General features: G+C 28.6%; 2 protein-coding genes and 1 pseudogene across 4 annotated transcripts; all 3 read left to right on the forward strand.

Moving 5' to 3' along the window:
* The first annotated feature begins 1,665 nt into the window (after positions 1–1,665).
* Positions 1,666–5,014, forward strand: LOC149893220 (uncharacterized; annotated as a pseudogene). Its single transcript, XR_016449401.1, has 8 exons — positions 1,666–1,966; positions 2,309–2,398; positions 2,643–2,797; positions 3,017–3,137; positions 3,277–3,448; positions 3,943–4,007; positions 4,285–4,380; positions 4,883–5,014. The product of XR_016449401.1 is annotated as an uncharacterized LOC149893220 (transcript).
* A 1,809-nt stretch (positions 5,015–6,823) lies between these two features.
* LOC145187477 (uncharacterized) lies at positions 6,824–9,130 on the forward strand. The gene is made up of 2 exons (XM_080063878.2): positions 6,824–7,836; positions 7,980–9,130. Exons 1-2 carry the CDS (start codon positions 7,470–7,472, stop codon positions 8,843–8,845), a joined length of 1,233 nt encoding a protein of 410 aa, XP_079920004.2. The 5' UTR covers positions 6,824–7,469; the 3' UTR covers positions 8,846–9,130.
* Positions 9,131–12,941: 3,811 nt separating this feature from the next.
* Positions 12,942–22,399, forward strand: LOC145188200 (uncharacterized). 2 transcript variants are annotated; one of them, XM_090097661.1, is made up of 15 exons: positions 12,942–13,628; positions 13,729–14,642; positions 14,751–15,038; positions 15,385–15,496; positions 16,131–16,388; positions 16,607–16,818; positions 17,452–17,725; positions 19,484–19,638; positions 19,776–19,929; positions 20,289–20,309; positions 20,430–20,751; positions 21,207–21,408; positions 21,527–21,685; positions 21,807–21,900; positions 22,073–22,399. In XM_090097661.1, exons 1-15 carry the CDS (start codon positions 13,559–13,561, stop codon positions 22,159–22,161), a joined length of 3,324 nt encoding a protein of 1,107 aa, XP_089953787.1. In that variant the 5' UTR covers positions 12,942–13,558; the 3' UTR covers positions 22,162–22,399. The 2 variants fall into 2 exon arrangements, with proteins under 2 accessions (XP_089953787.1, XP_089953849.1); XM_090097723.1 differs by having other exon boundaries at positions 13,400–13,483.
* Positions 22,400–23,018: the final 619 nt, after the last annotated feature.

Raw genomic sequence — 23,018 nt, forward strand, 5'->3', positions numbered from 1 at the left:
ACCCTTATCATTCCAATCGGACTATAAAAATTAGTTTTCCTCATGAGCTTTTTAATTTCGCTATGGGCATGATCCACCTCTTGGACGCATGAATAACCTGAAGGGAATATTTCATAGTGATTGAGTTAATGTTAGGATTATCTCTTAAAAAATGTAGCACAGCATTTGATACTGTACTATTCCGATTTTGAGGAACGCAGAAGTTAGACCAAATAATTAAGTCACTTACGTCGTTTTCCTCTGCCATATCACTCAAAATTTTGCAAAAGGCACTGGCAAGATCATTGCCGCTTCTTGTCGCCATTGATTCAGTTCATAATACACAGTACACTTTTTTGGTTGTTGAAAAATAAGCTGTCAAGTTATACACGCTTAGCTTTCTCAGATAAAAAAGGAAACTAATTTCTGCATGCGGAGTCAAAATAACATTTTGAAGGTCAAAAAGTAAAACCGGAACATTTTTATTTATTTTTTCTTTAGCACGTATATCTCTCATTTCTTTTTTAAAAGCTTGATGTCTTACAAAGTCTTCTCTCAATTTTTCAGACAGTATCAGTTTTTTCAGTAACTTTAAACTTCTCACAAAGGTCCCATCTATCCTTTTTGGGAATGTGAAAATCAAGATTGAATTCGGTGGAGAAAATATGGTATAAAATAGATTTTTTTACTGGCTCAGCATTTGCGTTTATACATTTCTCTTTGTAAAGATGATACATTTTTGAAATATTAAGGTGTGACTCAAGGTATTCTCTATTGGTTCTTACACGACAATGTGACTCAATTGTTGGAAAAGGTTTTATGTGATTCCTAGCTGAGTTGGTGTACGTTTTGGTGCACTGTGCGGTGTACGTTTGCCTTTCATGATTTTACCTCGTCCCAGCAACACAAGACGTCAGGGGGACGTCCTCTTGACGTCCTATAATGGTCGGTAGGTCAAATGACCAAAGCGCAACTTAAATGTGACAGTCAAAAGTCTGACCTTACTGCGACGTCAGTATCTGACCTCAAAAAGACGTTCCTTAGACTTCTGACGCTGGCTATTCTATATAGAATTTTTTTTAAACAGAATTTGCTATGCGACTCAATTAAGCCGCATATATATTACCTAAAGGTAATATAAAGCAAATCTTTAAAGATTTTAATTTAATTTTAATTATTACTTTTAAAAGGGCTTTATCAAAGATCAATCTATCCTAGGTTTATAAGGTTAGTTTGTGTGTTTGTGATTTTTGTTCGGATTCCGTTACTCAGATTTGTAGTAAATGTTTAGTTCCTTACCACAAGTAAGGAAGAAACCTCTTTTGATTTTTTTAAAAATCGATATAATTATATTGATTTTTAAAAAATCAAGGGAGGTTTCTTCTTTGGCAAAGAAGAATTGTAAATGTTTAGTTTAATTTTGTTGTTTAGTTCCAATAAAAGTTTAGTTCCGTACTTGTGCAAAGACTTTGCACAAGTAATTCCTTACTTAAGGAACTGAACATTAATTGGAACTTAACAACTAAACTAAACATTTATAATGAGGAAATACCTTCTTGGAGAATTTGTTTTTATTGCTCTTTTGATTTTTAGTTTTAAAGAATGGCATAGTTTTAAAAATAAGATAAAAATACCATCTCTACCACATTCATCAGTTAAAAGAAGGAACAGCCATAAAGGTAAAAATAAACATTACTTTTCTTTCAACTTACTGCATACAGTTCTGCTTACAAATTCTTTTCAAAAAATGCATATAGATGCAATTTTTGAGAAGAATTTTTCTTAAATGTATATCATTATTCATATTTTTTTAAAAATGTATTTATGACATCACAAAAAAGTTACTAACCAAATGCAAGGATGCAACGTGTATTACTTTGTTGATGCTATGTTTACTTATTTTATATATCAGATAATCCCCATACTTGTGAGAATTTTAATTTTACTTTCACAGATAATTGTAACTCACCTCCAAATAATAAAGAAGGTAAATGTTTTGTTTTTTTTACTTTTAAAATGTAGTACAGGATGACTGATACAAGTTACTATTTTAATAAGCAGTACTATTTTTAAAAATTATAATAAATATTTGTTCCAAAAAAGCCTTTATAAATTAAGTTTTCAGCAGAGTTTTAATCAAGGAAGTATCAAATAAAAAACAACAAATGTTTACACTTTAATAAGTTTAATTACCATACAGTTTACAAGGGAATATTTTTGTAGGAAGCAGTTTTAGAAAAGAATTGAATTATCGAAAAATTTTAAATCATGCTAAGTTATGTGTTTGGTGCATTTTCATGTATTTGGCCTGGTTAATTACTTTCTTTAGTTTTAGAACCTAAAGTGTCTGGTCATAAAAGTTATGTTACAACGCCACCTCCACCACATTTATCAGATAAAAGTAAAACTAGCAGAAAAGGTAAAGAAACAAAACTTTTTATTTTAACTTATTTAAATTTCTGCTGTAATCTACAGGATATTTATATCATTTCATTGGTATATTGGAGTAATGATAAGTAATATGTAAATACTAATAAGAATATCTTTTTAAATTTTTAGTTCCAGATATCGATTATTTTTTATTATTTTTTACAATTAACAGTTTATGGTAATAAATTCCTTTAATAATAAACAAAAGTCATTAATGATATATTTACTGATAGAGTTCAACACTCCTAAATCCAGTTCCCCAGATATAAGCAAAAGGAAGTTGATAGTGGAGGATCCTAAATACAGTTCCCCAAATAAAAAGAAAAGGAAGTTGGTATTAGAGGACGCTTTATTTTGCTAATGCTAATTCGTAGATCACATCAATTACGTATGTATTGCGTAGAGCAGATTTTATTAGTAGACTTTCCATCTTTGATTATTTCTAAATATGTTGTTTAAACTTGTTTTATGCTAGTTTTTGTGCTAAAATTTTTTTTCATATAACAATTTTGATAACTTTGGAAATACATCTTGAATCTTTTGAGCCCAAGATAAGTAATATTATATAAAGTTGAATTTAAAAATCCATGTCATCAAATATTTTTAGCATCACCAGTGTATTTCAGTAGTAGAAGTAGCCCTAAACTGTTGTCTCCTGTAAGGAATCAGGTCCTTTCGAATAATAATACAGATACTATGAGTATATCTGTTGCATCATTTCAAAGTAAGTATATTTTTTGTTTAGATCTTTTTTTCTAATGAAGTTTCTCTTAATATGTGAAATGGTTGACATTAATCAACATGGATACTATTGAACAATAATAATTTGGAATCTCAAAGTAGGCTAAACAAATTATTATATTTAAGAATTCTAATCAAAAGTTTTTTAAACTTTATGGTTTTAAAAGAAATGATTAAGTCACTTGGTCAGCAATATGAAAAGGATGATTCACTTTTCTTTATTGAACAATTTACTGAAATCAAAAAATTTAAAGAGTTCGATGAAACTCTCTGTGAAAATGATAAAAAAATGTGTTTTGTGAGTTTCAATTTTGTTTCAGAAAATCATTTTTATTGCTTTTCATTTAAATACTATATCCACAGTTTAGGTGGCAATTTGAAAATTGTCTTTTTTTAAAAATCCTAGAGCAACTAAGTAATTAGAACTGTTCATGACCTGAGTACTTATTTATTCTAACTCCATTTTAAAATGTTAAAAGAATGTTTCGAAGTTAATATCTAAAAGAAAAAATAAAATAGTTTTTTAAACTTTTTTTTTTTTTTTTTTTGCTTATAAATAATATTTTAAATAGTTTTTTTGCTTATAAATATTTAGTAAATTTGTATTTATTTTCAAATAACATTTTAAATAGTTCTTATTAAAGTTTAAAATGTATTGCTATCTTAAGAAGGTCATTTATTATTTTCTTCTAACATTTAAAAATAAAGTTAGAATAAATAAGCACTCGGGTTGTGTGTTATTTGCAGATAAATTTATAAACACTAAGAAACTTCTACTTTGTTTTTGTTTAGCTTAGTCGCTTTGAAAACTGTGGGGGAGCAACATGCCATGAATATGATAGTAATATTATGAAAAAGTAAGTTGGTTACAGATATCTTATTTTTGATTTTTTTTATATATTTAAAAAACATGGTTTTTGCCATATAGAAATGATTGATAATTATTATTGTGTTACCATATAATATTACCATGGCCTCCACAAGAATCATTAATTGTACATTTGGTCTAGGGAAATTTATAAAAGAAAATATTAAACTTTTTTTTTTTGGGCCCCGGAAATCTCCCCCATTTGTGATGATTGTTTTTTTAAGTTCATTTGTTTGAGGTGGTAAATCACATGTGTTACTTTTGAGGGTTATGTCAAATGGCATCCTGAGCGAATACAACTTGAATGGGAAGTTGAATAAGCTGTTTTTTTTGAAAAACAAATACAATTAAGTTAATAGTTGGTAAGTTATTTATATTTATGTCAAATTAGATTATTTATTACTAAGTTAAATTATTATTACAAATTAGAGAAAAAATGCACAACACTTTTTTAGATTAATTTTAAAATATGGAAAATAATGGATTGTTAAAATTTGAGGCAGCAGACATAGGTATATAAATAGATAGATATATTTTTAATTAGCCATTTTACAATAAATAATATTTCTTTTTAATTTTAGAAAAAATAATATTAGTTACAATTAGAAAATATACAGGGTGTCCGATTTAAGATCATATATAAAATGGTCGTAGGAGACAATCACTCATATACCTAATAGCTGCATAATGGCATTTTAGTTTGTCTAAATTTGATTCCAAATGGCGAGCTTTGTGGCTAAAGCCTAGACTTATAACAAACTTGGAAAATAATACTTTATGCCAACTAGCTTTAAGATTAATAAAAACAAGTTGGAAAATTAAAATTTTAAAAAAAAAAGTTTAATTTTTTTCTTCTTTTTCTAGCGACTGTTGTAAAGTCGAAAAAATATACAGAAAATGATGTCGAAAATAGTATTGGTGTCACTTTGAAACACGCTCCTTTGCGAAAAGGTGGTATGAAAAAACTACGATATGAAAACAATTAAAGATCAAGAAATGAACCTTTATGTTCTTTTATAATAAAGATTTTTTTGTTTAAATAGATTTTTTATCTTTATTCTTGTCTTTAATTTCCCTGAAATTGGATCTTTCTAACATAAAATAATCACTCCATGCAATGCAAGTATAAAATTTTTTTACAACATATTTAGGCCTTAGAGAAAGCAGTTTGTTTGCTTCTTTTAAATAAAAATAATATTGCTGTTTAAGTTATTTTTTCACATCTACATCCAGACGGTCGGTTTATAGTCACAAACGTGACATCATTACGACGTCTTTAATTGCCGTCAAGCGGGATTACACTTTGCGACTATAAATGGACCGTCAGAGTTGGACGTCCTCACGACGTCCTTCTGACGTTCGTGTGTTTGCTGGGGTAGATCTTGTGCAGGAGTATTTGTTTTAATATCTTTGGTGTTGTGAGCTGTGTAAAATAGCTTTTGTGAAATTGACAGTGTAGTTAGGTAAAATGTTTTGCAAACACGGACTTTTTCTCCTTTTACATGAAAAAAATATCTATAGGCGTAATTCCTTTTTGAAAAAACTTGTTTTTCAGCGTTTTCCTCGTGGTTTCTCTTTTAATTACGCAGCCTGGTTTTTATTACTGCTACAAAAACGTTTTATCACAAGTTGTTTAAATTTTAATATTACTGATATTTTTGATTTAACAAGTTAAAATAAGTTACTTTGTAAGATCAACGTTCCAAAGTGCACACATATCGACTAACCGTTGAAAAAATGAAGAAGTATTGACATATTTTTTGGGGTAGGCACTGCAAAATATAATTAGATCGACTTACCGTATGGGAATGGCGCGGCAAATTGTACTTACATACTGCAAATTGTACTGCGGTAAGTTTGTAATTTTATTAATGCAAAAATATCATCACTTTAAGATAAAAAGATAATTTTAGCTCATAAATCCCCTTTTGTTTTGAATTATAATAGTTATTTCTATGCTAATCGAAACCAGTATTTTGTTTCGCAATGTGACAGGTGTCAATATGAGTAACGTTATAAAAAAGATTTTTTTTAAATTTTCAAATAATAGCTTTAATGGTATTTTATTCTACATCGGTGTCAAATTTGAACACTTTTTGTTGATTTTCAGACCTATTTTTTATATGATTTTTGATGGGTATAAAATTCTCTATTATAATAATTAGTTAATAAAAACCAGGAAGAGATTATGAAGTTATTGTTAGTTAGAACCTTGTCAAACTAAATATTAGTTAAATAAAGTTGAAGATAGAACTTTGGCACTAGCAGTTTGCTTGTTTTGCGCTATATCGTTGTAAATTTCAGTTTATTTTGTTCGTCATGATTTAAATAGTCAAATAAAATGATAAAGTCAATTCTGGCAAAAATGTTAGTTAGAACCTTGTCAAACCAACGCGACGATTTGTTGCCAAAAAAAAAAGGTGTTACCATTGTAAAACCCTGACTTAAGTTGTAAAGAACAATTATGTGAGAACTTAAATTGCCCGTTAATAGGTAGAAAGCCAATAATATAAACAGGTTTTCTTTAACATGATTAAGAATGCTCTGAAAAGAATTAAAATTGATACCCTTATCCTGATGGATTCCATTTATATAGTCAAGTTAAGAATCTTTACGCTATGCAAGAAGGCACAAGAATGTTTTGATAAATTGCGTAAAGGAAATAAAGAATATTGACAAATAAGAATTTAACATAATTTTTCCGTTTATTGATCCGCATGATTTAGTATGCACTTTAGCTGTGACAGAAAAGTTTCAATTAAGGAATGTTAATAAACTTTAATAAGTTACGACTGAAAGCTTTCCATTGGTCAATGATGATATCATATGATGTAATGGATAAAAATAGTAAATATTGCACCAACATTTCTCATCTATCACTATATATAAGGAACGAGAACTCAGTGCTCTCTAATACAACAGCAAGAAACAAGGTTTCAATCAACATCAATTTATTGTTGATAAAGCTAATACGTTGCTTTCTAGCTATTGTATATAGTTTACTTAAATTTATTGCTAACTTGTATTACTAAAAACTATATTTTGATATTAGTTCTCAAAAAACTCGGTGGATTCTGCTGCTGTTCTTGATTTCGTGACTCTAAAAGCTAGCTACTTCACACATCAAAGGGATAAAAAAAAACTGACAAATTCATTGCCTAATATCTGTTGTTGTTTAATAGACAGTTTTTATTGGTAACTTGCGGTTTTGTATCTAAGTTTTTCCAGGTCTCTTTGGACCTGGTTTTCTATAGAGGAGTTTTATCTCATTACGGATAGCTGCTGTCTTTGCTTTAACAAAACAAAGCCAAAATGGACTCAAGTCGAAAATACTACAAACAATCCTTCTCTATGCTGTCAGCTTCACACAGTGACTCCTGCTTTGAAAGAGAGTCAAGGAGTTTTCAACAGCAATTTTTACAATCTCTTAATAGAGGTTGGTGTTTCAAAAATGACAAATTGCATTCCCTTGGAACTAAAAGTGAGAGTCAATATAATGCCTTGGATGGACGATTTAAACAAAGTAGTACCAATAGGATTTTTGCAATTACTCAAAATCAGAGAACAAACAGCATTGATCAATCTTACAAGCGATTTAAGCAGAGAAGAGTTAAAGAGTGTAAAAAAAATAATCATAGATCTAAAGAGCTTGGTACCTTATTTGCTGGAAGAGCAATTTATATTAAGCTTTTTAACAGAGTTGATAGAAAAAAGTTTACTTGTTCCCGACAATTTTCAAAAAAATTTAATTCAGCTAGATTCAGAAGCAATGAATCTATTGGAAACTCTTGATTTGGAAAATTTTACATGTGATACAGGTGAATGTTGTTTTTGCATTTTTTTTTGTTGTAAATTCCAGTATTTGTCTACATTTTAAAATCATATTTGCCTATTTATGTCTAAATTTATTGTGTACCATTTTAATTTAGTTATTTAAGTTAAAATGGATTTTATCTTTTAGATACCTCTTTGACAAGAGTTTATACTGTTGGCGATGAAAATAAAAGTAATGGGCCTTTTAATTCAAATGCTTCACTACATTTAAACTCTGAAATTCAGGATTTTGCAGATTTTCTACTTGAGGATTTTGTAGATCCGGCAGATGACAAGAGAGTTATTAATACTGTTGAAGATATTCTCTGTGATTTTTTAACATCTGACACTAATAAATGTAATAATCTAAGTTTTCCAGAACACTTATCAAATGATATTTTTGAAAATACAAGCAGTGATAGTTCTCAAAGCTCACCATTTGGGATAGATGAGGCAGAAGATATTTACAATGAACTCTTTAATTCAGGTTGCCATTCAAGTTTAAGAAATCTTGTTAAACCTATCTATGTTAGTGATGATTCATGTGATGATATTTTTGAGCTATTTGGTTTACATACAAGTTCTAAATCCTCAACTACTCTAACTGATCCTGGTAATTTATCTGAAGTGGATGTTTCTCTTTTAATTAACACTGAAACAAATAAACTGAAACAAAAACATTGGGATTACAAAAAGAAAGTGAAAAAATGCAAAACAGATTTCTTAGAAGGTTTGGTAGATTGTGGTACTCCTTTGTCACCATCATTTTCCATAACATCTAATGCCAGCAGTGCACCAGATAAAATATATGTGAGGCGTATAAAAAATAATATTGCATCAAAGGTCACTAGAGCAAAAAGAAAACTTCGACATCATGAACTATTTAGAAAGGCAATTGAACTTGAAAAAAGTAATGCAGATCTTAAAATGAAAGTTGATGTGTTGCAGAAGGAAGCTGATGAACTTCGTGAACTTCTTGTTGCTAAGTTAAGTTGTGCTAGTGAAAGAGTTTAGTTAATATTTTATATTTTTAAAAACTTAATTTTTAATAAACATTAAACTTTTTTATATATGCTTGGTATAATTGCAAACTCTTGCAATTATTTGAAGTCTCTACAATAATTTGCATTCTTTTTGAGTTATTTCAATTGAGATGTATTTATATAAAGTCTTATTTTGTAATGCATGCTTAGTGATGCACCAGATATGGGATTTTCAGTTTAGCATCTGAGTAATAAATGGAAAAAGGTGTATTCAGTGTATCATGACATAGAAGCAATAATAAAAATAGTTTGAACAGCAAGAGTTATTTCTCCTTCCTCCTTCCTCCTTCCTCCTCCTCTTCCTCCTCCTCTTCCTCCTCATTAAAAAAAAAAAAAATGAAAAAAAAGTTTGGCTTCAATCTTATTACCACCAATCTTAAAAAAATTTCCACTACAAAGTATGAATTGAAAGTATGAATTGAAAAGAATCCAGTGAAAAATTCCTTAGTATCTTAGTAAAAATAACAGCAGTTTTTTTTCATCTCATCGAATGATGAAGTGCTTAGACTCAACCTAAATGGCACTACTAACCGATCTGCAAAAGTTTTTAATCTCCAAAATCTACTCAAAATTAATGGAAATTACAAAGAAAAAATGATTTAATATAGATTCAACATATTCAAGTTCATAAGATGGAATCATTTGGGTTTCAAATTTAAGTTCAGATTATATGTTGATCAAGAATAAAAAGAGGGACTTCTAAAGTTTTAGTGTGAAGTGCGTACCTCCACCAACTTCCGACAGAGTTTGCAAAAATATAATTGCTTTCTGTGAGCCGCAAATGAATAAAAGCTGCGAAAAGGTTTTCATCTGATACGGAATTCTGTTTATAGTCCGCCAGCTAAATGCCTTGTGGACTGCCCAAACCTCTCCAGGAAAGACCCAGTAGCACGTCGACCCTGAGTTTGCCTCCCCTTTGAGGAGTGAGCGAAAAAAAAGAAAAGTATCAGTTTAATACAAGCACACCGGCCTAGCCAGCCCGCTCAATCAGCCATTAGGTCGAGAAGTTTTCATCTGATATATTAGGTTCACCTCCTATAAATTTCTGATTATTTCTGGAATGACCGATGTTACCATCATATGCCCACTTATATATCATGACTCTTGAGGTTTAGTATCTCCTTTAAAACTTCCAATAACCTTGAAACTGTTTCTTAAAATTGATTAAATTTTTAAAACAAATGGGGTCGCTTAGATAACATTTCTTTTGCAGCTGTAATGAAAGGGTATGGTATATATTAGAACAATGTGTCTTTGCATCAGACTGTATGAGTATAAGATGCCCTGTAAATCCTCCATCTACATGTAAAGCTAAAGCTTCGTGCGGCCTGTATGGAATTGGATCATTCGGTGGATTAAAAACAAGCATTTTAATTTGACTCTTGATAGGCTAGAATCTAACTTGTCCTATAATTTTGAAGCATTATCGCTTTCCTGTTTTTTATAACCTAATTTGTGTTGCTAAAACAAATTTTTTACATCTACCTGCATCAAAAAGAGAAGCAACTCATCCTGTCCACCTCTACCACTTGCTCCGATACGTCCCGAATAATGGTACCTGGACGCCATTTTGTAACACACCGAGCCTCGGGTGGCTTCAGTCACACATTTTTACCAATCCGAGAGTTTCTAGATACGTTTGTTGACAAATCAATCTTTCCGTCAAATCCTTTGACCTTTTCGGTATAGTTATGCAATTTATTCATCGGAATCGCTCCCTCTTTGTCAACTGAGACGTTGTACCAGTAGATAGGCTCCGATATGGAATTATTTGATCACTCTGCCATTCTCTTGACAGTGTGGTAGTTTCTTCAAATGAGGCCATTTCCCGAAGGACAGTAAGCGGCTCTGAACCTCAAACGCACCCCCCCCCCCCCAGCTTTTAAGAAATTTCCTAGTCTCTTCACTTCTAAATGCAGTATGATTGTCCGTAAATATTTTTTCTGGAGCTTCTCTTTCGCAATTGTCGAATTACTATGGTACTTCCTGCAGTGTGGCAGTTGAAGCCACAGTGTGAATCTTGAAAGCACACAGTCAATAATGCTCAGATAATTTTCTCTCTATAATGAGTGATATCCATATTAAATCTCTTTCAATTTTTATTCAATTTTTATTTCCCGTGTGTCCACGCGATGGGTGTTGGATCTATCAATTGAAATGGTTTACACTCCCAAATTATTTTTCGTACATCTTGTTGCAGTTGGGAACGTCTTCCGAGCAAATGCAAAGTTCTTCTGAGTCCAAAATGTCCAGTCCTCTTTAGTATTTCCAAAATTGATTCTTTATCCATCAACGCAATTCAGACACAATTTCACCCACTTTCGCAGGAACAATAGCCTTCACGGCTAGCATGGATCATGATAATGCCAACCTAGCTGATCCAAGAACGCCACTTATATGGGGTAATAGCGTACACATCAAGGTATCCTGTGATGCAAATTTTGATGTCTTTTAATTTTGTTCGCGGAAAATAATTTAATTTGAATATTCAAATTGAGTGAAACTTTAACTTCATAGTGCGCCAATAAAACCACCTGTAGAATGAGAACCAATCTATATAATTTGATAAAAATTGGTGCAAATGTAGCCAATAGCCACACCAAACTCTGGATAAAGTTTCAGTCGTATTGGTTAAATGGTTAAAGATTTCTAGCAGTTTTAATTTAAATTTTGTTAGTTTTTTGCTACTTATACCTCAAAACGTTACCGATTACTGCAAAACCTGGTCAAAGAACTACCTGTTAACAAATTTTTATTTGTTATTATTGACTCTTGAAACCTTCTGAAATAAAACCTCCTGAAACTTTCAAAATTAAGTGAAAAAATAACTATTTAAACCTTATTTTTTTACCATTAAATAACATCTGATTACTTTTTAAGACATGCTTTTTTATTTTCTTCACAAAAAAACTTATTAATAAATACCTTAATATACTCTTATATTAAGGTATTTATTGATAAATACCTTAATATACTCTTATATTAAGGTATTTATTAATAATTTTTTTTTTGGAGAAATACTCTACAATATTATTTTTAAATGTAATATTAAAATTCATAATTTTTAAATTAACAGCAATCGAGGATGAAGTTGGTTAAAATGTTCATTATGAACCGTGAGCTAAGATTTTCTGTTCCTTATCTCTAATAACTCAAATTATACCAGCAAATCTTTAAAGATGCTTGTTGTTCAGATCAGTTATGCTGCACAAAAATCTTTCTTTGTACTCTGGATAATTATTGTTTTGTTAATAACTTGATAAAATCTTTCCTGCGCAAAGTAGTTCTGCTAAGATTTTCACGCTCTGCATAAGCCAAGTTAAACCACGCTTTAAATAGCAAATAAATTTCGGTCAATTAAATGAAAACGGCACATATAGCAGTTAAACAATAATAATAAAAAATTTTTGGTATTGCATAATAGAACACTCATGTAAACGTTATTTTGAAAATAGTGACCGAGTATCATAGTAATCGGTAATGTTTTGAGGTATAAGTAGCAAAAAACTAACAAAATTTAAATTAAAACTGCCAGAAATCTTTAATCATTTAACCAATCCGACTGAAATTTTATCCAGAGTTTGGTGTGGCATTTGCATCAATTTTTATCAAATTATATAGATTGGTTCTTATTCTACAGGTGGTTTTATTGGCGTACTATGAAGTTAAAGTTTCACTCAATTTGAATATTCAAATTAAATTATTTTCCGCGAACAAAATTAAAAGACATCAAAATTTGCATCACAGGGTACCTTGATGTGTACGCTATTACCCCATATAAGTGGCGTTCTTGGGTCAGCTAGGTTGGCATTATCATGGTCCATGATAACCGTGCCTTATTAATTTAATTTATAAAAATTGTATAAAATCCATTTCAAATAACCAGTAGTAATTTACAGAATTGCATTTGACCAATCGTCATATTAAATATTACACGGAACAGCGCACTTTTTAACAAATAAAAAAAATCTCTAACTACAATACCTATTATGTAAAATATCAATAAAAATCATCAAATTATTTAGTACCTTAAACCGAATATGTAGAGCGAAAAGTTAAGTCAAATTACTTTAAAACATTTATCGGGGCCATTAATTCTGTTTTTTTTTTTTTTTTTTTTTTTTTTTAAGAAGTATGCACACATGAAGGATTTTGTTTGCGAGCAAACAATAAAACGCGAGTATTGGTTCTATTATTATGGTAACAATTTTAAAATGTTAATGGCAGCTTTAAGATGGAACATTCTCAAAATAATAATTTTAGTGACTAGATTTCTCATAAATTTTATAAAAAAGTTTATGTACAAATTATGTTCATATATTATTTTAGCTCACCTCCCTCCAATATATTGATTATGTATTATGTATCCAATATATTTAACCCACTTTCATCCATTTAAAAAGAATATCTTTTTTTTCTAGTGAGATAAAACTAGCTGCTACTACTTTAATGTTCATACATACCGTATGCAAAGTCAACTCTGTTTTTTTTTCAAAAAAAAAGAATAATCAGTTTAACTAAATTGTTTTTGTTTAAGTTAAGTATTATGCTGTTTGCTACATCACAAGTATGAAGTATATATGATGTGTAGCTCCTTTAATGTTTATAGGTACAGTGTAATTTCTTAAATGTGATTAACTTACATATAAAGTTGGATTAAAAATACAGCTATTATATTTCTGGCATGGATGGTTTCATGAGAGAAAAGAAAACTGATTTTCTTTCAGACCTGAATACTCATGAAAATTTTATGGGTAGTTATTTTAATTTAGTTTTATCTTATCCTTTTATACAAATATAAAAATACAATAAGTTTTTTTTATATATATAGACTAATAATATGTTTTATTCTAGATATTTTGCAACTAGATATTGATCTTGTTGGTAGCAATGAGTTTCAAAACAACCAGTTAGATCCCAGTCTGAATGACGATTTCTTTATTAATTCAGATGTTTTCTCTCTCAGCTGTGATTTAAATCAAGATGTCAGTAACAGTAGTAATCTAGATGATTTCAGTCCCTGTCAAAGTACATCCTCTTTTTCCTATCAATATTCTCCTGGTTCAGGTAGTATCGATAGTGGTGTGTCAAATTCTGTTGATTTGTCGCTACCAGATTCTCCTCAGCAACTCTCTCCAAACTCTATTGATGGTAACTACAAAGAATATTGTTATTCGAAGAGTAATATGAGTTACAAGGATAGTCTTTTTGCAGCATCTGGAAACAATTTACCATTTCAAAAAGAACAGCTTGACAAATATATACAGGAACAAGTAACACAAGCATTATACCAGCAACAACTCAAACAAATGACTCAAATGCAGCAGCATAAACTTAACCAAAATTTATTTTTTCTGCAGCCAAAAGTTTTGCAGGATGACACTAAGCAGCAGCCTGTTCAGCATTACCAAGTGCAGCAGCCAAATCAAATAAATTTGCATCTAAAGCATGTTGATCAGCATCATCATCAGCAGCAACAAAAACTGCAACAACTTGTAAATACACCAGCACCTGTCATCTCTAATGGTAGTAAGAGTGAAAGTCAGCTCATTAAAATGTTAACTAACAAAAAGAATAATTTTGTTAATGCTTTACAAGGAAAGAAAGACAAGATTCAAAAGAATAATAAATCTCATGTTAACAAATCAAATAAACAAAAATCTTCCTTTTCTGAGTGCACTGAAAATAATTTTGCTGTAGAAGCAGATTCAAAATCTCCTCTTACTATGTTACTAATGCAAAAGCCAGAACTGAAACATTTACCCTTGGTAAGCAATTTTTAAAGCAGTGCCAGAACAAATGACTGATGTTGTTAATCACTTTTTTAAATGACTGATGTTGTTATTCATAAAAAAAGATTTTTTGTGTTACTTTAGAATACGTTTTCAAACCAACCTGCTGTTGGTGCACTGATAGGAAAACCTTTAGAAAAAGTTTTGTCACTCCCTGCCCAATGCAGTATGATAGATAAACCTGTAGATAAAATACCAATTAAGCGGTTGAATTCTGATGTATCTGATTCTGCAAATATGCTGAAAATAAAAGCTCCTGCTGCAAAAAAAACACGGGTTGAACATGTTGTAATTGAGAAAAGATACAGAATGAAAATTACAGATTCACTGAATGAATTAAAAAGATTGTTGCCTTGTAATGAAGAATCAAAGGTAGAGTATATTCATCATTATATAGAGTATATCCTTTCTAGTTGGTGTATATTTCATTATTCATTCAGTTTCCTATTTTTATGACTTAAAGTTTTAAAGATTTTTAAAATTTTTTTTACATCTGTCAAGTTTTTTTAAACCATTAAGTAAAAGACATCTTTATACTTTTTAAGTTTTTTTAATAATTGAAATTTACAAAATTGTAAATGTATTTGGTTCAAAAGATTTTCAAAACTTATAAATTGTTTGCATGTTTTTACAAGCTTTTGTTTTAAATATTCTTTAAAAAAAAAAGCAGTCATAAAACTTTGATTCAAACAGTATATGGTTTGTTGATTGATTTCAGGCTACAAAAAATGGTATTTTGCAGTCATCTATTGATGAACTAATCAGGTTGCAAAAGGAAAATGAAACATTAAAAAGAAAAAATCAGAAATTGATGACTCTGTTTAATGAATGTAAGTTTAATTTTTTTCAGCGATTTAATCAATAACTCTATAGCATCAAGTTTATTTATTAAATTTTGTTTTGATCACAATACAGTTTACATTGTGTATATGCGTGTGTGTGTATGCGTGCGTGCGTGCATGTGTGTGCGTGCATGTATGTGCATGTGTGTGTGTACACATACACCTAGTCCTGCCATTAACACTGCTATAATGTTTTTTGGATGAAAGACTAATTGCAGCAGTAAAATAATTTCTATATCATCTAATTTTTTTAGTAAATTATTGTAAACCATGCTTATAGTTATTACACAAAAATACTTTTAAACCAAAGTATTTTATCTTAATCTTCTTTTAAAGTTGAATTTTGCATCAAAAAATTTTTAAATATTGCTTAAATTATCAATTTTTTTCTTTTTCTTTTGCAATTTTTGGATTCTAATTCATCCTAAACATTTTAGTTAGTTAAATTTTTAATTTTGTTTTGTTTAAAACAAAGTTAAAAACAAGAGTTTTTGTTGTTATTATAAATGGAGATATTGACAGAAATGTGCTTTAACAAAAACTAATATTACATTCTTTTTGACGTAGTTGGTATAATATAGGTTATTGTAATAACCCTAATAAATCAATTTTTATTTTATAGTGCGCAAAGTTGGTATCATTCCAAACACATCAGTTTCGACATCTAGTAGTGAATCTAATATTTCAGTTACTAATCAAAATCAAAAAAGAGAAAGTGAAGTCATTGATCCTGAAATCAGTCAAGATCATTATGTTTCTCCTCTTTTAAGACAGAGTGCAAAAGATGGAGTGAAGTTTGTAACTTGCATGGCAATGTTTACATTTTTATTTGTCAGTCCATTGAACTTTTTGTACTCAAAAGATCAAGATTTCAATGATGGTACATAATTTTGTTAATAGATCTTATATTTTTTCTTAAAATTGGTTGAAACCAAAAGTAGTTTGGAATTGATAACATTTATTTTTTTTACTTGTTAAAAGTGAAAAAATTCAGCAAAACTGAAATAATTGTTTTGCACACTCTGAAGTTATTTTCTTTGAAGCTTTAGAACAGTTAAAAAAAAAATTATGTAACTAAAAAGAAATCATGTCTTTTAGATATTCAATTTTCATCGCGTCATCTGTTGAATGTCCAACAACAAGAAGCCTCTGCTAAATATTCATTAGCTTCAAGCTTGTTTAACATAATTTTATCTTTGTTTATTTTAATGCTTTTATTATTGTGTGGTAATCCAAAATGTCCCAAAAGTGGTAAAAGAATGCAATGCTTTCGCAGTCAACTACTAAAAGCACAGAAAAAGATCAATAAGGTAATCTAGGGTTAGTTAAGCATCTTACATTAGGGGTAGGGTGTGTGATATACCTTTAAAGATAGTGTGTACAAAAACAAACGCTATGATTATACTAAGAATATACCTGGTAAACAAAATTTAATTTGTCTGCGTTGGAAATATTCCAAGGTTGTCCCTCAAATTTTAAAATAAGATTAAATAACAGTTAATGAAAAAAAACTTATTTTTATTAAAGGAAATCATTAGTTGCAATTTGAAGCTATTTCACAAATAAGCTTTTTTTGATGTATCAGTCAAACCCAAATGACATGCTTTTTGGTGCTCCATCAATAGACAAGTATGCATAGAGTTTCTTTTTAATTTAAAAACATTTTGAATTGGTTGAATGTTAATTTTATTAATTGATGGCTAAAATATAATGGCTAAACTTTTAATGTCATAAAATTTAACACAGAATGTTTGATGCGGCATTAAAAGCTAATGTCCAAAATAGTTAATAGAGGACTTATATGCAATATTGCTTAATGATTTATATTTAAACACTGCCAAATGCAACAAGACACTATGGTATATAGGTATATACATACTCATGTATTATGTTTAAATATTTATACATACTGTGTATATACTTTTAAAATTTTAATATTTTAGCATGACTATGAAGATGCTAGAGGTCTAATTCGAATTGGATTATTTGTAATAGGCAATAGTTGCCCAAAAACAACATTTGAGATGTTTGCAAGCTTTACTTGGAAATGTTTGTGTCATATGTTATATCAATTAGGGGTTCTTACTGCCCTTGAAGCTTTAGGTCGATCTGTTTTGCCGAATTATTTATCTTGTGCTAATGAGAGAGAAGATGAACAGTTTACATCAAAACTTTCTGCTGAAGCCTACATTAAGCTTCATGAAATTTCTATAAAAGGTATATAGTATGTATAATCGGTGTTTTACATAACTAATTTATGTTAGTTTACAACTCTATCCTAATATAAATATGTATGTGTTTGTGTGTGTCTGTGTGTCAGACACACAAACACACAAATATATATATATATAGTTTTATTGTAGTTTTTATGTTCTTACTTTTTTTCTTTTTTTTCTTTTACTTCATTTTTATAATTATGCATAAATATATTTTGATATTTATTATTTGATTTTGATAATGAGTAATTTTGATAATAATTTTGAAACTGAATAAATTTAAATTAATTAAATTTATTCAGTTATTAAATTAGTAAAATTTCAGCAAGCACTGAATCTCCAAATTATTTTTTAGATTTTTTTTTACATTAAATAGACAATAAAAAATACATAAACTTTAAAAAAAAAATTTTTTTTTAAAAAAAATGTTATTTGAAAATACAGAAGCCATTAAAAAAAAAAAAGTATCACTTGTGGAAGAAAATCTGTTAAAATTTCAAAATTTTACTTATCAATCTAATAGATGTTTTTAATATAGAATAGAAATAAAAAAAGCTTTAAATTTTACATTATTTAAAAACAAAAACATTAAAAACAATTACAAATCTTTCGAAAAACAAGTTTCATTGCAGAACCAAGTGTTGCAATTTAGATTTTTACATGACATCATGTCTAAATGGACTTCTTTTCTATACTTTTTCCATTTAATAACTTTACTTCTTTCAACTGCAGATTGCTCTTCATCCTCAGCTTCTTTTTCAGCACGGTTTGGTTATGCTATTAAGAGTTTTTGGTTAGTTTTACATTTTTTAGCTTCTTTCAGTTCATTTGAGTTGCTTTGCATCTTTTCTTTTTCTGAGATAATTATTAATACTGAGTTCTGTGATGCTTTGGCCAGCAGTTTTTGGAATATTAGATTGTCTAAATTTTTTTACATGAGACTGACTTTTCTCTTGGAAAAAACTCTTCATCTCAGTTTCAAGCTGTTTTTTCATACTCTCATGACAAGTGCTTTGTACTTGTCAAACCTTGAAGCTGGTGTTCTTGATAAAACAGAAACTGCAAGTTTTAAATATTAATTAATTGAGGAATTGGTTTTAGAAAAGAATTGAGTTTTATTTTTTCTAATTTTTTATTCTTTTTTTTTTTTTTTTTTTTTTTCTTTATCTTAAATTTGAAAAAAGTGTTTTGACTTTCTTTAAAACTTTTGTTAAAAAAAAATAGACCAGAAATTAGTTTGACAATTATTTTGATATATGCGAATAAAAGAGATAATTCTTTTTCTACTGGTGTTTTTATCTGTGAAATATTCTTATTTGTTCTGTTTTTTTTTTTTCATTATTTTGATCAGTGATTAAAAAATTAGTATGATTGGTTTGCACTAATTTTACTCTATTATAAAACTGACTTTTCCCAAATATTTAATTTTAGTTTTAATTATAATAAGAAGCCTTTCAAATGTCAAAAAAATAACTGATAAATTGAGATTTGAAAAAAAGGTTTTCGTGGTTTTTTTGATATTGAACCTGAATTTCTGAATTCAAATTGTATACAGCTTTGGTTAATTTTTACTTTTTTTTTAAAAAAAAAAACAGTTAGTTAAATAGTAAGCAGTGGATAATTGTCTGACCTTTGCCAATATATATATTGATGGTTTAAAAACAAACTGGCTGATTATTTGGCACTGGCTCAGTTAATCCTGTAAGTACCAGATTTTAAACAACTAAAATATGGTTATAAAGAAAAGTTTCTTTTTTAGATAAAAGCAGTTCATATTTAGAAGTTGCATGCTACATTATGAATGCTATCTATGCTGCAGAAGGTTCTGGGGATGAAGAGTTGTTGTGTACAGTTTATGCTACAGCAGCAATTCACATGAGAGAAAAAGTTTGTTGGTTCTCTTATCTACTTCAGGTATGAAATGTTTATGGAAAAATGTTCCACAAATGTTTAAGTTTTACACCCTTTATTGAACAGCTCTTTTTTTTTTATCTATTCATTATATTTTAAAGCTGTTTTAGTTATATTTCTTGTTATTTTTTATTTTTCAGTATTACTTTATTGGTTGTGCTCATCATGTCTCTTTGGCTAGCAAAAGTGATCATGTTTTTGCTGTTGACTGGATTTTTGAAAGTCATGGTTTTGGATTTTTTTCAAGTAGTTTGTGGAATATTAACCAACCCACTTTGTTAGATAATATCAAAGGTCCTAATTTTTACTATTGATAATTAACTTAAATTATATAAATATGTACATTTGGATATATATATATATATATATATATATATATATATATATATATATATATATATATATATATATATATATATATATATATATATACATGTATGCATGCACACACATACATACACACACAGAAATATGTATATATATTTATTTGTATATATATTTATATAAATATCTGTATGTATGTATGTATGTATGTATGTATGTATGTATGTATGTATGTATGTATGTATGTATGTATGTATGTATGTATGTATGTATGTATGTATGTATGTATGTATAGACACATACATATAATACTTTTCAAATTTTTTTAGATGATATTGATCTTGATGAAGGTTAGTCTTAAATATATACACAGTGTTTAGGTTTTGTTTCTAAGATAATCTTTCAAGTACCATAACAGCTTCATTCTTTTTATGTTTATATATAAACTTCTTTATTTTTATAAATTTTAGCCAATCTCCTTCAAATAGTGTATGCACAGTTTCAAGAATTTTTGCTATTAAAAGCATTAAAAAGAGTTGTTTTACCTGTAACTTGGTATCCTAATGAAGGAAAAATAGAGCTTCATCAACGAGCTCTTTCGTTTTTAGAAGATCTAGGTGCTGGTCCTGTAAGTGAGCAAATGGACCCAGTGTATATTCATGTACAGTCTTTTTATGCATGGTGGGGTTCATTATTTAAACAATATCTAACAATGACAAAATCTGGAACTGTTGATCAGAAAGAATCAAATTTACAAGAAGAGTTTTTAATAGAAATTCAGGATCTAGAGAAGTATGTAATGTTTATTTCATTTCAGAGTAACAGAAATTTGCATAAAAAGGTGTTTAAAAATGGTGTTAAATTTTTGAAAAAATAGCTTTCAAAACTCTGACTAGCATTTTATACATTTATCTTTTCAATGCTTTCGTTTTTTTTATTGGTTATTTTATAACTTTTAAAAATAAACAGAAATTGCATGGATCATAATGATATCAGTGGGTATCTTATTATTTAGAGTAACCTTAAATTTACAAAGTGATAAAAAAATACATGGTATCATTTTGTCTGCTACTATATAAGGTGTTATAAATTTGTAAATACATTTAAAAGTATTAGTTAACATATTGTAATATTTTTGTAAAATAATTTCTAAAATATATATCTTGTAAAAGTTTACAAAATATGATACATTATTTTATAATTAACTGTTATTATTTTAAAAAAATAGCATGGCAAATTTCATTTAGGCACAAGCTTTTGACAATGTGCAAATCTGTGTTTAAAGTATTTACATGTGTCACAGAATTCCAGACCATTAGTAAACAACTGAACACCCAAAATTATATTGAGAAAGAGGCTTTTAAAATGACTGATATGTTGCAGCAGGCACATAAGGAGATTATTTTAAATGCAGAAACTATGCAGAAACATGGTACAACTATTGAGGAGGTACGTAATAAATTCATTTAAGCTTTTTATACAGATTTATTATGTTTAAAGACAGTTTAATTTTTTTTTATTTTATACATTTTTATTTTACTTTTTGCTGTAATAAGTTGTTTCATAGCTTTTGATAATTTGGTGCACTGATCTGATTGCCAAAGCAACATATTTATTATGGGAAATTGCTCCGGTTAAAAAATCCTGCCAAGAATTACACGTTCTTCTTTGCAACAATGATTTCATGAAGTCTTTTGCTAACAAATACCCAGAACTTATGTGTACTGTAAGTTTAAATTTAAAATTCACTGTTTCTGCATAAAAACTTGTATTTTCAAATAAAGAATTTTTTTTAAAGTAGAGAAAACGTTTTTCAAAATGTAATTTTTATAATTTGTTATTGTTAGCTTCAACAGCATGATTTTGAAGCACATGTTATGTCTGGCTCTTGTAAATCAATGTTAACTCGTCAATTGAGGAGAAGCCAGCAATTATTTTCAGGTTAACAATAAGGCTTAAAAAGACCTTAAAAAATATTTTTCTCCTTAAAATGTTATTGTTTATGTTTTATTTATATTCAGGATATTTTGATTTATTTTGTATTTAGGATATTTGGTTTTTTGTTTATATTCAGGATATTTTGATTTATTTATATTCAGATATTTTGTTTTAGTTTGCAGTCGGAAAAACGATATAAATAATGATGTGTATCTTACAAACAACAACATTTTCCCTCTCAAGCAAGACGGTTTTTTGAGCTAAAGGATTATATTACATTTATGAATTTAAAAAAAGATCAAGGAAATTGCATTAAAATTTGATGCAGAAGTTTATACTTTTTGATTTTATGATATTTTTCTGTAGATAGCAAATATAAATCTGCAGTTTGATTTTCATGATGTTGCTCTGTATATATATCAAATAAAAATTATATTGGTTTTAAACTATGATAGCATAAATTATGATAGCATAAATTTTTTTATGAGTTGTTTAAAAAGTACTGCAAGTATTTTTGTTTGAAATCTCTCCCTTTACTTTAGTGTTCATTTTTAATTTTAAATTCATTTCTTTTGCAGATTTTTGTGCAAACAAGAGAAATACTTAAGCAAAAATAATATTTTATCTTAAATGGCTCAATTTTTAGGCTCATTTTATGAGTTACATATTTTTTATTATGCACAAGCTGTTTTCTCCAAAATCACTTGTGTGAATTGGCTCTGTATCTTTAACAAACAATTGGTTTTTATTTGGCAATTTTTCTAATTAATTTTATATATATATTTTCATGTTTATGAAACTATACAAAATATGTTAAGTTATGGCAATTAGCTTGAATGTTTTGTTTCAAATTCTAAAGCAAAATCTAGTTTTTAGGAGAGAGCAGTAGTTGAATGGATTAAAGTTTATGTTAGGGTGTTAAATGTTTGAAGTTATGAAAATATAAACCAAAAAATTTACAGCTAACTTGTAATGTGTTACTTGTACTTTTTGCAATGGTGCATAGTCTTGCTGAAACACAAGGCTTTGTGTTGTTAGCTTCCAGGGTCTGAAAACTGGTTTCAGAACCTCAATTTAGGTAGCAGGATCAACTCTAAGGCCTCATAGAAAGAAAAATCTGC

The sequence above is a fragment of the Hydra viridissima genome, unplaced genomic scaffold (assembly GCF_058129835.1).
Source record: "Hydra viridissima isolate aposymbiotic clone 2 unplaced genomic scaffold, HvirCarnegie_v1 scaffold_1, whole genome shotgun sequence".
Taxonomy (NCBI): domain Eukaryota; kingdom Metazoa; phylum Cnidaria; class Hydrozoa; order Anthoathecata; family Hydridae; genus Hydra; species Hydra viridissima.